This window comes from Manihot esculenta, chromosome 3 (assembly GCF_001659605.2).
Source record: "Manihot esculenta cultivar AM560-2 chromosome 3, M.esculenta_v8, whole genome shotgun sequence".
Lineage (NCBI taxonomy): Eukaryota > Viridiplantae > Streptophyta > Magnoliopsida > Malpighiales > Euphorbiaceae > Manihot > Manihot esculenta.
The window spans coordinates 4167473-4183120 of NC_035163.2; the positions used below are offsets into that span (position 1 = coordinate 4167473).

Consider the following 15648-nt stretch of genomic DNA (forward strand, 5'->3'; position numbering starts at 1 on the left):
TCGTACAAGCTGGATTTACCTGCTTCAATGGAAAGAATCCATCCGGTTTTCCATGTTTCCATGTTGAGAAAGTTCGTGTCAGATCCGGGCAAGGTTCTTAGTGAGCCTGATGTGGAGATCCAAGAAGATCTCACCTATGTTGAGCAGCCAGTACGGATCCTAGACACCCAGATCAGAAAGCTGAGAAACAAGAAAATCCCGATGGTGAAAGTCCTTTGGAACCACCACAATATGGAAGAATGCACTTGGGAGACACGGGAGTCCATGCTCCAGCAATATCCTTATCTTTTCTGAGGTTAATTCCTTGTGAGTTATATGTGCTTTGTATGTATGATATGTGTACGCCATGCTATGTGCTAGTTGAGGAACATTCGGGGATGAATGTTCTTAAGGGGGGAGAATGTAATACCCGGCTAGACTCCGGTATCGGAATTCCTACCGTCCGGTGGAATCTCGGATGTCGGAGACCTCTAGAAGGGTAAAACCATGTTTTCACAAAATGTTTTAATGTATTTGATGCTTTTAAGTAAAAAGGAAAATGAGTTTTTGCATGAAAATAACCTTGGAGGAAAACCCAGGTTCGGCCGCCGAACCTCAAGTTCGGCCGCCGAAGATGCAGGCATTTCGGGTGTGCCTTAGGCCCCCGAAGGCATAAGTGAGGAAAGTCCAGGTTCAGCCGCCGAACCTCAAGTTCGGCCGCCGAACATGGCATGCATGCGGAGGCACGTTCGGCCCCCGAACGTGGCCTGGCCAGCCACTATAAAAGGGTCCCTTAGCCGAAATGGGCGAGCTTTTCTCCCCATTTTCGGCCAAGGTGAGCTCTCCGCCGTCCCTCACCAATCTTTGAGTTTTTCCTTCAAATCTTTCACGATTTTCACAAGTTTTCATCTTGTTTTGAAGATTTTCAAGTTTTGAGCAAGTTTTGAGCTTGGAGACCCAAGGAAGTTGAAAATCTCCCATCTCCGAGTTTAGGTCGTCTCTCTCTCGATCTTCAAGAGGTAAGAGCCGATCTTAAGCTCATTGCATGTTTTAAGTAAGTTTTATGAAGATCTATGGGGTAGAATGCATGTTTAGCTTATAGTTAGGTTTATGAGTTTATGTTGTGTTTTTGAACAATGTGGCTTGCCAATGCATGTTTGATGTGTTGTAGATGGGGCTTAGGATAGTTTGAAGCCCCTAGGAGCTGGTATGCTTGTGTATGTGTGTTGTAGAATAGGTTTATGCATGTTTGGGAAGTTTTGGAGGCGTTTATGCATAGAAGAGCTGAGTTTCTGCCACTAAGGGAGAAACCAGGTTCGGCAGTCGAAGGAAATTTCAGCTGCTTCTGAGTCAGTAGAGCTTCAGCCAGAGGTGAGTGGAATAACTCTTATGCTTTTAAATAAAGAAATCAGTTTTAGCATGATTCACGCATCATGAATGCCATGAGATATAATAGGGTGTTTGCATTAGACTCACGAATATGTTGCATTGCATAATATGTTGATGATGCGGATGAATGTTGAATGATCCTTTAGTCCTCATATGTTATGATATGATGATGATACGGTACGGAAGACCAGTGAGGCCCATTCTACGCCCCTGGCACCATGTAAGAGAAAGACCAGTGAGACCCATTCTACGCCCCTGGCACAGTTGGAATGTTATGTTATGCTATGTTATGATTATGTAAGAGAAAGACCAGTGAGGCACATTCTACGCCCCTGGCACAGTTGGACCATGTAGAGGACTATTGGTGACAAATTCATCCTTGATGTGATTAGCTGTGATGTGATGCATTTCATGTTATCATATATTTTAAATGTTTTATTATTCTGCTCACTGGGCTCTTGTAGCTCACCCCTCTCCCTTAACCCCCAGGCTTGCAGGTACAGGGTAGACCAGGAGGTCAGCAAAAGTAATGAAGTCTTGTGTATGTAATAGCTAGAATGTGGACATGACAAATTGTATAATGATGTAGAGTTGTGAATAGTTATGTAATGTAATGACATTGAGGATTAGAGATTATGCTTGACCCTATGTGTATGGTATCCCTTTTAATACATGATCTTAGATGTTTCGTAATGCTTATATAAACCAACTCAGCACATGTTATGCCACCCATTGGGGGCATTGATGAGGTCCCACAGAGGGGCCAATATTTATGATTATGTTTATGTTCAGTGCATGCACAGGTTGAGTTGGTGTATGAGAGAATGAATGAAAGAAAAGTTTTAATTTTTATGTATGTTGTTGATCATGTATGAGATTAATTAGGTTCACATGTTTCATGTTAGGCTTGCTACGGGTCCCGGCGGCCTTAATCCGATCTGGATCCTAGCGCCGGTAGCGGTCCGATTTTCGGGTCGTTACAATAGTAATTAGATTACAGTTCATACGTATTGGAACATCCACATGAAAGAAAGAACGTTCATATAATAGAAGAGGATATTTGCATCAGGTTTAACATTATTTATTAACTTTATTATTTGTATATATATTAACTTATTTTTATTATATTCCACAATTCCTAAATATTTACATTGTTTCATTTAATTTTTTATATTTTTTATTAATATTTATAAATTAATCATTATAAAATTAACAAAATAAAATGAAAAATATAAAAAAAATATAATGTTATATTGTAAATAATTTAAAATAATTAATATTTATAATAATACTAATATAATTTTTATAACTATATTTATATAAATTTAATATATATAATCAAATAAATTATATAAATTAATAAAATAATTTAATAAATATAATGTTATATTACAAATAACTTAAAATAATTAATATTAATAATATTATTAATATAATTTTTATAACTATATTTATATAAATATAATATATAACTAAATAAATTAAATTAATAAAATAAAATAATTAAATTAATAAAAATTAAATTAATAATTTAAATTAATTAAAATACAGTATTATACAGTACATTATCGCACTTACGTGCTGACTGGCCATCAATCCGCAGGCACTTTTTTAAATGTTAATTTAAAAAGTGTGATAACATTTAATATTTACTTAATTAATTATTTATTGTGCTCGTAAAGGGCAGTAAATAAGAAAATTTTTCCTTATTATACTTTAAAAATATGGTAAGTTCTACTATGCTTTTCAAACACAATAAAATTAACTCTGATTCAAAAAATATTTTTTTTCGAATTAAAATTAAAATTTATTTTTTAATTTAATAATTTTTAAAATCTAAACTAAACCGAAAAATTTTAAAAATTCAAATTTACTTTCACTGTTTTAGTTGGGCGGCTGATTTTTTCATTGAGAATCAAATTGATCCTAGAACTTTACTATACCAAAACCAAACCGAGAATTAATGATATATATGTATAATTTTTAACGATATCATATATTTTTTAACATAATTATATAATAATGGACAATTTATAAACTATTAATATCTTTTATTCACTTATTTTAACTTTAAAACTTAATTTACAATTTCAGCATGACTTTTTATTAAAAAAAAATGAATTTATTTAAAAATTAAGAACTAAATAAAATACCGAAGAACCAAGAACAACAATCCAAAACCGAAGTAATAAGAAATTAAAATGAAACTATAGTAAAATTTCGGTTTGATTTTGATTTTTAATTAAATTCTAAACAGGAAGTGTGCACCTTTAATGAATTTTTTTTTTCAATAGTTAATTTTTAACATAATATTTAATTTAATTCTATAAATTAAAATTAATTAGAATTCCGTAGAATTCATTTGAAATGAAATTTATTATTTGGTTTGATATAATTTAAAATATGGAATTCAATTGAATTTTATTTAATTTATGGTTGGTTTAATTTCAGAATTAAAATTTATTTGCTCTCAATTTCTTAACTACTCTTATATATAAAATTTCTATTATGAAAAGGTTTGATATAATTTAAAATGTGAAATTTAATTGAATTTTATATAATTTATGTTTGATTTAATTTTAAAATTAAAATTTATTTATTCTCAATTTCTAAACTACCCTTATATTTTAAAATTTTATTATAAAAAAATCTTGTTCACTATATATTTTTAATAATAATAATAATAATAATAGTAATAATAATAATAATATACAACCATTTCGAAAAAAATAATAATATACAAAAATGTAAATCCATTAACAATATTTTTTTTAAAGCAAAACTATTGATTGTATTAATAAAATTACATCAAACAAAGAGGGATATCATCTCCAATAGATAGACAATTATGCCTGATAGATTATCTAGTCAAAGTATAACACCCCCTACCCGGTCATTTAATTAACCGAGTTGGAGATATCACATTTTGTAACAGTTCTCTTATTTTTCCTATCATTTATATCATGTAATTCATGACTTTTTTTTTTGAAAATTCGGTAGAGTTTCCCCTAAATATGAGCTTAATTTCACCTGTGAAAAGTAATATCACACTTCTATATACTTCAACCTTAATCCCCTATACTTCTTTTAACATCAACACAAATTCAACTCAGATCAAACACTTCATAACATCTCATTATTCTCAACACAAAAACTTATACTAATAATCCATATTTACATCAAAATTAAAATATTTAAATATATCTAATTCAAACCATATATAACTTTATCTCTAATACATGTATATGTTATATTTCCAAAATTAACTTTATATAAAATTTTCAAAATATACCCCAAGATAGTCAATAGTCAGTGATGTAACTCTGACCGGGTTGATGCAGATCTTGATCTACTGTCCTTGAATCTACTGCCTGCTCAAGAAAAAACAAATTCCTATGCGCTAAGCACATTGCTTATTGGTGCTCAACTTTTTTGTTATAAATAGAACATTTAAATCAAAATTCATTTAACAACGGTAAATCAAACAAATGACAATAAACTATATAGCAAATAATTTGAAATAAATCTAAATCATATTATTGTTTCTCACATATATACATATTTTAATTTCATAATTTTTTTCTTTTTCTTTATTATGTAAAAAGTTTTATTTTCTCTTAATATTTTTATTATTTATTTTTTTATATATTTATTTTGGCCCCTATAAATTTAAATGGGACGGTTAAGTTAGATAAAAGAGCGATATCTATAGGACACAAAGTGCCAAATAACTATATGGCTCAAAAGCCGATTCTATAACTGTAGGGTACCTCATTGTAACCCAAATATCAGTGTAACTGTAGTGCAGTACTGCAAGATCTATATATGGCATGCCACTCCCTTAAACTAACTCACAATTCCCACCAAACTTACTAGAGTCAGACTTTAAATAATTTATACATTTAAACAGAGGGGACAAAAACTTTCAATACAGTGTAACTGTCAATTATTCTAACTATAATACTTCATCATATTATAACTGTGCTTTAAATATTGTCATATCATGTAAATCTATTAATGTAATTCAACTACATAAATTACAAATTCATCATTTAATCCTTAATTAATTAACTATTATTCTTTTTATTATTATTATTTTTTTCTAATATAATATTATTTTTTTCTATTTATCACAATATACCTTATTTTATTTTTCTTTCTTTTTTTTAAATTTCTATTTTATCTCATATTATTCTTATTATTTTTAAACATCATATTTACACTATATCTCACTTTTCTTATTCCTTTAATTTCTATTTTTTTATTCTCTAATCTAATATCTCTCTCTTTTTTTTAGTCTATTAAATTATTTTATTGTCACTATATCTATCCAAATTATATTTCTATCAAAGAATATAAAGTCATTTCATTGGATCCATAACTTAAGTTTTGGTTAAATTACATATTCATTTTAAAAATTTTCTATCTATTAAATCTATTATTTCTCAAACTTTGACTATACAATATAACTAAACTATTATTCACTTGGTTTATTCCTACTAGGGTAGTAAAATTTTCACATAGAACATAAATAATAAATTCTTAAATTTATTCAAATAAAATTGAGCACAAACCTTAAACCTTCCAAAATATTCTACAAGTTTTAGTTCTCTACTCTTCCTTTCCTTTCCCTTTGGAACTTCCACTCTTCCTTTGCACTTTTCTTTATGAAAAAAAATAAGCAAATAAATCATATTAATGCAATCTCATTCATAAATTTTCACATAAAAAAATTATAAGAAACATTTTTATATCAAACCTCTAATATACCTTTAAAATTTCCAATATTTAGTTATTATTCCTCTCCCTCCACCTTGAATTTTCTCCTTGATTCTTCCTCCTACCTTGAATATTTAACTAGGGAAAGAACTTGGATGAGATAGGCTAGCAAATTGGGTGAAAAATTGGAAGAAAATGGAGTAGAATTGAAAAGAATAATTTTAGGGAAAAAAAATGGGGATGGATGAACGGGACTCTTCTTTTTTTCTTTCTTGGAAAGAAGATGATCTCCTCAACTCTTTTCTTTTCTTTTTCTTTTATAAAATTAATTTGGTTAAGTGGCTAGCATTAAACCACTTGTCTCAAATTAAATTTTTAATTTATCTTTTCTTTATCTTCTCTCTCTTTTTTATTCTTATTATTTATTTATTTATTTATATTTTTACTTTATTTTATTTTATTTTATTTTATTTTTGGATGTTACACAAAATAACATTATGACAAACCCATCTAACAGAAATATTAGTTATAGAGTCTAACAAAAATTTACAATTATTCAAAATTAAACCTCTGCATAAAATAATTTGGCAAAAATGCTCATCAAGTGCATGTCTAAATCCCTGCATAAGATAATTTGGCAAAGATATTCCTTTCTTTCTCATCTTCCGAGCATAAATCATTAAAGTCTTCCGAACAAAACCACGGAAGATAGTTTATACGAGATAAAGCTCGAATAAGGTTCCAAGACTGACGTCGTCATTGCGATTCTGGAAACCCATAATAACTAGTAAACCTCCATTGAACATTATCTTCCGAAACAACTGAATAAATAAAATTTGAAAAAAAGCCAACCACAGAAACAGAACCATGACTCTTCCACATTAATGAAAGGTCTCTTCTCAATTATTGTTTATTGACTGAGAAGTAACAATCAAAATGTAAAAAACTACGAAAAAATTCCATACGATAACTAAGAATTTTTGTTTCCATAAAAAATAAAATGTCCGGCTTGTAACTAGGAACCAAATTCTTCAATGCAATAACTGTCCGAGAATTGCTGCCATAAATCTGCCAAAAAAGTCTGCATATTTTGAAAATTGATTGGATTGTATGTGAAAAACATTCTCACTCTACAGAAATCATAAGTGATGATCGGAATATCTTTAGAGCTCTTAATAGGGACAACAATATCTTTTTCTTCATCGATACTCAATTGACACAAATCGTTTTTCATGGAAAGAGAAAAGAAAAGTTAAATTTAAGAAAGAGAAAAATGTCAGAGTATCGAGTCACAAAAAGATCACACATGGAAACTTACAAAATTAACAATATTTTAAAATCAAAATAAATTAACAGTGATTTCAACATTATTTTTTTTAACTTTACAAAGAGTTAATTTCACCGTATATGAAGGAGAGTTTCCATTTCATTCGACAATTTAAGGAAATATGAAAGTTTGACATCGTTGTTTACTAATATTTATTATTTTTATTTAATTTTATAAAAATAATATAAAAATTAAAAAATTATTTATTAAAATAATTTTTAATCATTTTTTAATAATTAATATTTTTAATTATTTTTATTTTTTATTTAATTAATTAGTATAATAAATAATAATCGATAGGAAAAAATTTTGATATGGGTATTTTAGTCCGTAAATATTATTATGTAAGATCTGTGAAATTCTTTTCGATTTTCAACAAAACTCGAAGAAATTGAATTTAATTATAATTAATTCTATAAAGATTTCTATTTAAACTAAATATAAAAATATAAAATTCAAATTAAATTCTATAAATGAAATTCAAACCAGCGACCCACATCAGAGATTAAAATGGGCTTAAGATGTTAACCTCATGTGGACCCAAATAAAAAGCCTAGCCCACTTCACAAACAGATACTATAACCAATTACCTCTGGTGCGAAGATGTTCAAAAACCTCCGTTGTTTCACTAGATCATTCCCCCGATCAGCCCCTCGCAGTCGCATTTGATGGAGGAAGGAGAGAGTGTATTGGAAGCTATTTACGAAGTAGACGACGGATTCGAAGAGGCTGAAGATGTTGAGATGCCCGATGTGGAAGAAGGAGAGCTGCTTCAGCCCAACTCCCAAAATGATGGAGGACAAAGCAGTGGTGGAGAGGGTTTATGCGATACCCATGGAATTCAAGCTTCACAGAGCAAAAACCGCCGGCGTAGGATAAATAAGAAGAAGAATAGGAAAAAGAAAGGCAGTCTGGGGCCAAACGTTACTGATATAAACAGGTAAATTTGCTTCTGTTGCTGCTGCGAAATTCTTCAATTCATATTATTCTTCGCTTGTATATATGTTTTCTTGGATTAGTTGTGTTGTTTGTGTTCTATGCTTAGGAGGGATTGACATCTAATATATGTTTTTATTTCTTCTGTTCTCTAGGTTTGTGCTAGATACGTGTAGACGGCTGAAAGAGAAAAAATCATACATGATTTATACTGCCGTAGGTTGTCTGGGAATTTCTGCGTTAAGTGATATGGTGAAAGAGGTAGTTTCAGAGAAAGTTTATTTGATTATTTTATTAGAAAGTCTGATTTTTATTGGGCTATGTTTGATGTCTTATTTTGCTAGCAAGATTTTGATGTGATATTTTAAGTCAACTTTGCATTCCAATAATTGTTTGGATGACATATTTATGGTTACTGATGCTGATTAAATCATTGGCAGAACCACATAGTATGCATTAGATTGTGTTTTTTGGAGTTATTTTTCCATTATTAGACACTTTGCTGCATCTTCATGTTCTTTACAATTGTCCTTTTGTCATTAGATCATTGGGCTCCATTATACAAGCTTTGCAAGCTTTTTTCTTTAAAGCATTGTGTATTCTCCCTTCACTACTTGTTTATAATGTAAGTAGCGTTTGTGTTTTGTGATATGTCTCTCTCTATCATCATTCTGGAAATGGTTTCTCTTGTTACTGCTTGGTGTTTCTGGGAATGATTCTGACCGTACCCCTCTCAATATAGCCTCCTATTCGCACCCAATGACAATATCTCTAGAAACAAACCACCCCCCCGATAGGAAAGGTGATAATTTGGTTTTGGACCGGCCCAGATGTACCAATGTATATCCCTTCTGTTTAAAGTCATTCTGAGTATCTGATGCTGTATTTCTTCCCTACCCTTGCAGATTTTCATGACAAAAGCATTTTGCTACTTGGATTCTGTGCTCTGAGACCTTGGCTGAACTACTGCATCATTTTCTCTTTGTGTAGGTTATACTTAATTAATTAATTTCTTATACTTTGTTTTAATTTGGTATTCTTGTGAATTTATTTCCTCATCCATATAGGTGTACATGCTGCATATATTAAGCAGACAACCATAGAAATAGATGCTTTCCTATGTTCTTTGGAAAAGTAATTCTTTATGTTTGTTCATGTAGACGAGATGATAACTTGATTTGGTTAAAATTGGATCTTAATGGTATGATAGTTATCAATCTCATAGATAACCATGTATCCATTCTGAAGAGTCCTATAATAAAGTTTGAGTCTTACATATTCTTTTGTTTCTTTTTTTCTTTCTTTTTTTTTATTTTTCTTGGCTTTATGCTCAATGGAATACATGTTAGTTAACAGATAAATGTATAAGCTAACCATTCCAAGTTTGCAACTAACATAATTTCCTAAGGAGATCATGTGATTTTCCTGTCTTACTTTTATGTAGAGTACCAGTAGTCTTATGATTTGTCACCCACAGATGCTGGGACGTGTAATCACCATCTTGTTGCTTAGCTATGTTGTCATGACTACTAACTTTTTATTCATCTGTTTTTTCTTCTTTTTTATTTTAATCTACCAATTACTTGCCTCATCACATTGATAGTGTTTGCAGTTCACAATATATTTTCCCTTTCATTTTCTTTTTAGTAGGATTATCTCCCTTCTCTGTATATATTGCTTCATACATGCTAATATATTGATATTTCAGGTGGATGCAATTCAGTCTTGTGGAGGGCAGATGACTGCTGATGGTAGACGTTTACGAACAGGAGGTGGAATATTATGGAACATTATGAAAACAAGAGAACCAATGGCCTATAAAGAAATCATGAAAAAGGCCAAGGACTTCGAGGTGTGTAATAATATTCCAAAAAATATATCGAGACCATACCATCTATGCAGGCTAGTCCAATGTGATTTTCCATTAATATTTATATGTCCATGCGAATGCTTTATTTTTTACGTGTCTATATTGTTGGTATCAGCAAATTGCATTCACAGCCTTCAGGCATTGTCTTTTTGGTTATTCTGAACAAGATTGTGAACTTCAAACAAATCATCTTATCTGTGTGCTCTTCAAGGTTTTGTATTGCATTGTGCAACTACCGGGCAGTAGTCCTTTTCAATATTATACTATTTGAAAAGTAATCTGTACCTTCTGGATTTAATTTTTCAGAAGCAATTTAAGCGACAAAATATCCAGCAAGCTCAACAGCAAAACAAGGAGGGTTCCTCTCAAGAAACTGCAATTTCATTAACTGATCCAGCTCCATCCAGTGTTCAAGAAGGTTCTCAACTGGTGACTCAAGCTCAGCATGAACATTCCAACACTGAGAAGAAGCACAGATCTGTTCATGACAGGATCAGGGTACCTGTTTCATATGATGACCTACTTGGTGATGATCCAAAAAATGATTCTGTGTGATTTTTGGGAAAATTGAAAATTGGCTTGGCTTCACTTTGGCACTTGTGGCTTGCTGACACCTTTCTTTTCTTTTCTTTTGATAGACACTGATATCTTTTAAACGGCTGCAAGATATAATTTTTCTTCACAATTTTGAGACGAGAGGTTATTGAAGAGTCATATTCAATTATTGGTTTTGTAGATTTGCAATTGACACGTTTGGCTTCTACCTCTTGAATATGGTATATTGTTTCTTTGCCTCCTAATCATTTACAATAGCTTATTATCATGTATATTATCCTTTTTTTACTTGGGTGAGATCATTACTGCAACCAATCCTTCTAAGGACAAACATGCAATTGCCTTGGTTCAAGAGGTGATGCTTATCTATGCAATCAATAGAAAGAATGGAGCTTAAAGCCTTGGAACCATTATGATTATCTTTTTTAAAAAATAACCTATAAACAAAATTAAAATATTCTTGGCATAAACTAATATACATACCGTCTAAAAATATGGTACACATATTGTACAAATTAATACGGATATTGCTTAAAATAGTTTAATACTGTGCACTATATTTGTCATAAAAAATCTAAAAGATAAAATTAAGATATAATAATATTAATGATAATAATTATTATTATTATTATAAGGTTGCAAATGCAATGAAGTACTTACAACAACGATTGTAAAAATTGCAAACTATACAATGACTAACACTGCGGTAAAAGGTTTTGAAAACAAAGTTTAGCTACTGTACTAGCCAAAAGATTAAGATTTCGTGATATATGCCAAAAAGAGAAAAGTTGAAGCCAATAAGAAAAATGTAAAATAGATGCTACTTTTAGTTTAATTTTCCAAAGCGGAAAGTTACCAGGATGCTGAAGCATAGTAATGAAAGGCTGAGAATCTAATTCAAAGGCAAGGGAAGTGAGGCCAAGAGATGAAGCTAATTTAACCCCTTCCAACAAAGTATGTAAGTAACCAACAAGGGAGGATATGTAACACTTTTATTCGTCTATAAAATAATTTAATAAAAAATACCACATACTATACTATACACAATTATATATGTGAATTTAAATTAGTTTTTACATTATAAATTATTATTTAATTTATTTAAATATATCTTAATTCACAAAACTAATTTTAAATGGAAAAAAATGCAAGAGTCTCTCTCCTTATCAGCAATTATCCCTGTAGAATATAATCATAAAATCTCAATATTTACTCAATTCACTATTACCAAACCACAGCAAGTCTATACCCGATTCAGTCATGGATTCAAGTCAAAGCAGCCACATATTGAGCCTCTGAATTAGTCAAATATTTCAGTTATTTTTCAGTTATCCTTTAGTTAATTGTTTTAATGATTTCCTGTTTGTAGGAGGGTATTCCTTCATTTTTTATTTCATGTGGTTAGTTGAGGAGAGTGTTCCTTTAATGATTCCCTGTTTGTAGGAGGGTATTCCTCCACTTTTTATTTCATGTGGTTAGTTGAGGAGGGTGCTCCTCCATGTTGAATTAGTGCTCATTTGATGTAGGAAACAATTATACTTCCTTTCTGTATTTAAGCAATAACATCAATGAAGAGGATAGCTTTCAAAATTAGTTAAGTCTTGAGCGCTTTAAGTCTCGGAGGTTTCAGGTTCCCTCTTTTAGAGCCTAAATTATTAATGACTAGAGGTCGTAAAAAGACTCTTAACCCAAACACTCTTAACCCAAACACTCAAACTCCTACCATACCCTTAGCCCACATACCCATAACTAGATCCACAACTCGGGACCATAACAGTTTAGTATTAGAGCCAGCAGTTATGGGGGACTCTGTTTAAGATCAACTTACCAAGTTCTTTGAATTGTTGTTGGCCGAGCAGCAAGCAAACAAAGACCGAAATGAAAAAGTTGAGCAATTGCACGCCAAATTGGATGCAATGTCTCAGGAATTGGAATCGACTAAAAAAGGGTTGCAATCTAGCAGCACTAGCAATCAAGCAAAATTAAGGAGAGATAAGGGAATTTCGGGTGCTTCGGTTTCTGAAAGTTCGGGAGGAAGTTCAATAATACCGAAATTCACAAAACTTGATTTTCCTCGTTATGATGGGCTGAAAGACCCTTTGGGGTGGCTTGCCCGATGCCAGTATTTTTTTAGGCACTAACAAACACTCGAAGAGGAGAAGGTGAGTTTAGCTTCGTACCATTTGGAGGGGATTGCTCAGCTGTGGTATATGCAGCTGCTGGATGACATTCCAGATCCCAATTGGGATGAGTTCACACATAAATGCAATCTTCGTTTTGGGCCTCCAATCCGCAGCAACAAATTAGGCGAATTGGCGAAGCTAAAGTAAACTGGTTCTGTTGCAGAATATCAAAACCGATTTGAAGCCTTGGTATCACGCATTGGCACCCTCACGCAAGATCAAAAGGTCCAGTTGTACCTTAGTGGATTGCAGGACTCCATTACTGTTGAGGTCGAGTTACATCATCCAAAAGATTTAGTGAATGCAATGAGCATCTCCCAGCTGTATGAACGGAAACTTGTAACGATCCGAAAATCGGACCGCTACCGGCGCTAGGATCCAGATCGGCTTAAGGCCGCCGGGACCCGTAGCAAGCCTGACATGCAACCTGTAAACCTGTTTAATCCCATACATGATCAACAAATATACATAAAAATTTAAAACTTTTCTTTCATACATTAAATCATACACCAAACTCAACCTGTGCATGCACGAACATATACATAACTGTAATACCCGGCTAGACTCCGGTATCGGAATTCCTACCGTCCGGTGGAATCTCGGATGTCGGAAGCCTCTAGTAGGGTAGAAACATGTTTTCATAAAATATTTTAAAGCATTTCATGGTTTTAAATATGAAAATTAAATGAGTTTTTGCATGAAAAGTCTTTGGAGGAAAACCCAGGTTCGGCCGCCGAAAGTCAAGTTCGGCCGCCGAACATGCATGCGTTTTGGAGGCACGTTAGGCCCTCGAAAGCATGAGTGAGGGAAGTTCAGGTTCGGCCGTCGAAAGTCAAGTTCGGCCGCCGAACATGACTTGCATGCGGAGGCACTTTCGGCCCCCGAACGTGGCCTGGCCAGCCACCTATAAAAGGGTCCCTTAGGTCCGAACGGGCGAGTTTTTCTCCCCCGTTGGCGGCCAAGGTGAGTCTCCGCCACCCCTCCCTCGATCTTGAGTGTTTTCCTTAGATCTTCCATGATTTTCACGGGTTTTAACTTCTGTTTTGAAGATTTGTGAGTAAAGAGCAAGTTTTGGGTACTTGGAGGTTCAAAGAGCTCAATCTCTCCATCTCCAAGCTAGGATCGCCTTTCCTCTCGTTTCTTCAAGAGGTAAGCTCGGATCCTCCCTTGTTATGTGTTTTAAACAAGCTTTTAAGTTGTTTTATGGGTAGAGATGCATGTTTAGGCTTGTTGATGAGTTTATGGGTTTTGATGTTTTGATGAACAATGTATGTTGTTTGAAGTGTTGTAGTTGGGGTTTAAGTTAGTTTGAGGCCCCTAGGAGCTTGTATGCTTGAGTATGCATGTTTTAGAATAGGATTATGCATGATTGGTTGTGTAGGGGGTTGAAATGGGCATGAAGAACCAAGTTTCTGCCCTTTGGCAGAAACCAGGTTCGGCAGCCGAAGGCACTTTCGGCCGCCGAACCAGCTTGGGAGGCAGCCTTAGGCTGCCGAAGCCTGCCCCCGAAAGTGGGAGTTTCGGCTCTGTCCGAGACTTTCGGCCGCCGAAGGTGCCGCCGAACATGCATGAGTTTCGTCTCTGTCTGGGAGTTTCGGCCGCCGAAGGTGCCGCCGAACCTGCCTGACTTTCGGCTCTGGAGGGACTTCCGGCCGCCGAAGGTGCCGTCGAAAGTGCCCTTCCCAGCCTTTTCTTGCATGTTTTCTAGGGATGTTTTGAGGTGTTTTTAGGAGGTTTTTGGGGGTATGTTTAGAGTTATGTTCTTGTTGTGTGGTGCCTCATTTGAGTCCACCTGTGTAGGTTCGGACCCGAGGAACCGAGACCCCCGGTTGTGAGATAGTCGTTCAGAGTCCGTTGTTAAAGCTTCAGTCACCAGGTGAGTGGAACAACTCCTTAAGTTTTAAAGTAAAGTAAATGAATAAATGAATGAATCATAAAGCATTGCCCATGCATCATTATGCCATGCAATATTTCAGGATGTTTGCATTAGAATTCACGAATATGCTGCATTGCATAAATTGATGTTGATGTGGATGGTTGTTGGGTGATCCATAGTCCTCTGATGTTATGTTATGATGATATGTTATGGAAGACCAGCGAGGCCCACTCTACGCCCCTGGCACTATGTAAGAGAAAGACCAGCGAGGCCCATTCTACGCCCCTGGCACTTTAGAATGTTATGTTATGTAAGAGAAAGACCAGTGAGGCCCATTCTACGCCCCTGGCATTTGGAGATGTTGAGGACTAATGGTGACAACACCATCCTTTATGTGATTAGCTGTGATGTGTTGCATTTCATGAAAGCATGAGAAGAAAAAGAAAAAGTTAAATAATATGATGAAATAATAATAATAATAATAATGATAATAAGAAAAAGAATAATAAAATAAACAATAATAAACCTAAAAATGGAGGAATTAAATCAAATGTTTTTAGTTTCTGCTCACTGGGCTTTATAGCTCACCCCCTCTCCCCTAACCCCAGTCTTGCAGGTGCAGAGTAGATAGAGAAGTCAGCAGAGTAAGAGAAGTCTATGTAATAGTATAGTAGTGGACATGGTTTGTTTGTAATGTAAAAGTATGAGATGTAATGTAATGAAAGTTTAGAATGTGCTTGACTGGAGTTTGTTTTAATCCCTTGTGTATATGATCCTAAATGTTTTTATGATGTTTATGTTATCTAAGCCTATC

General features: G+C 33.3%; 1 protein-coding gene across 1 annotated transcript; it reads left to right on the forward strand.

The window, feature by feature from the left end:
• Positions 1 to 8005: 8005 nt before the first annotated feature.
• LOC110610570 lies at positions 8006 to 11020 on the forward strand. Its single transcript, XM_021750547.2, has 4 exons — positions 8006 to 8354; positions 8506 to 8611; positions 10059 to 10202; positions 10527 to 11020. Exons 1-4 carry the CDS (start codon positions 8083 to 8085, stop codon positions 10773 to 10775), a joined length of 771 nt encoding a protein of 256 aa, XP_021606239.1. The 5' UTR covers positions 8006 to 8082; the 3' UTR covers positions 10776 to 11020.
• The last annotated feature ends 4628 nt before the right edge of the window (positions 11021 to 15648 follow it).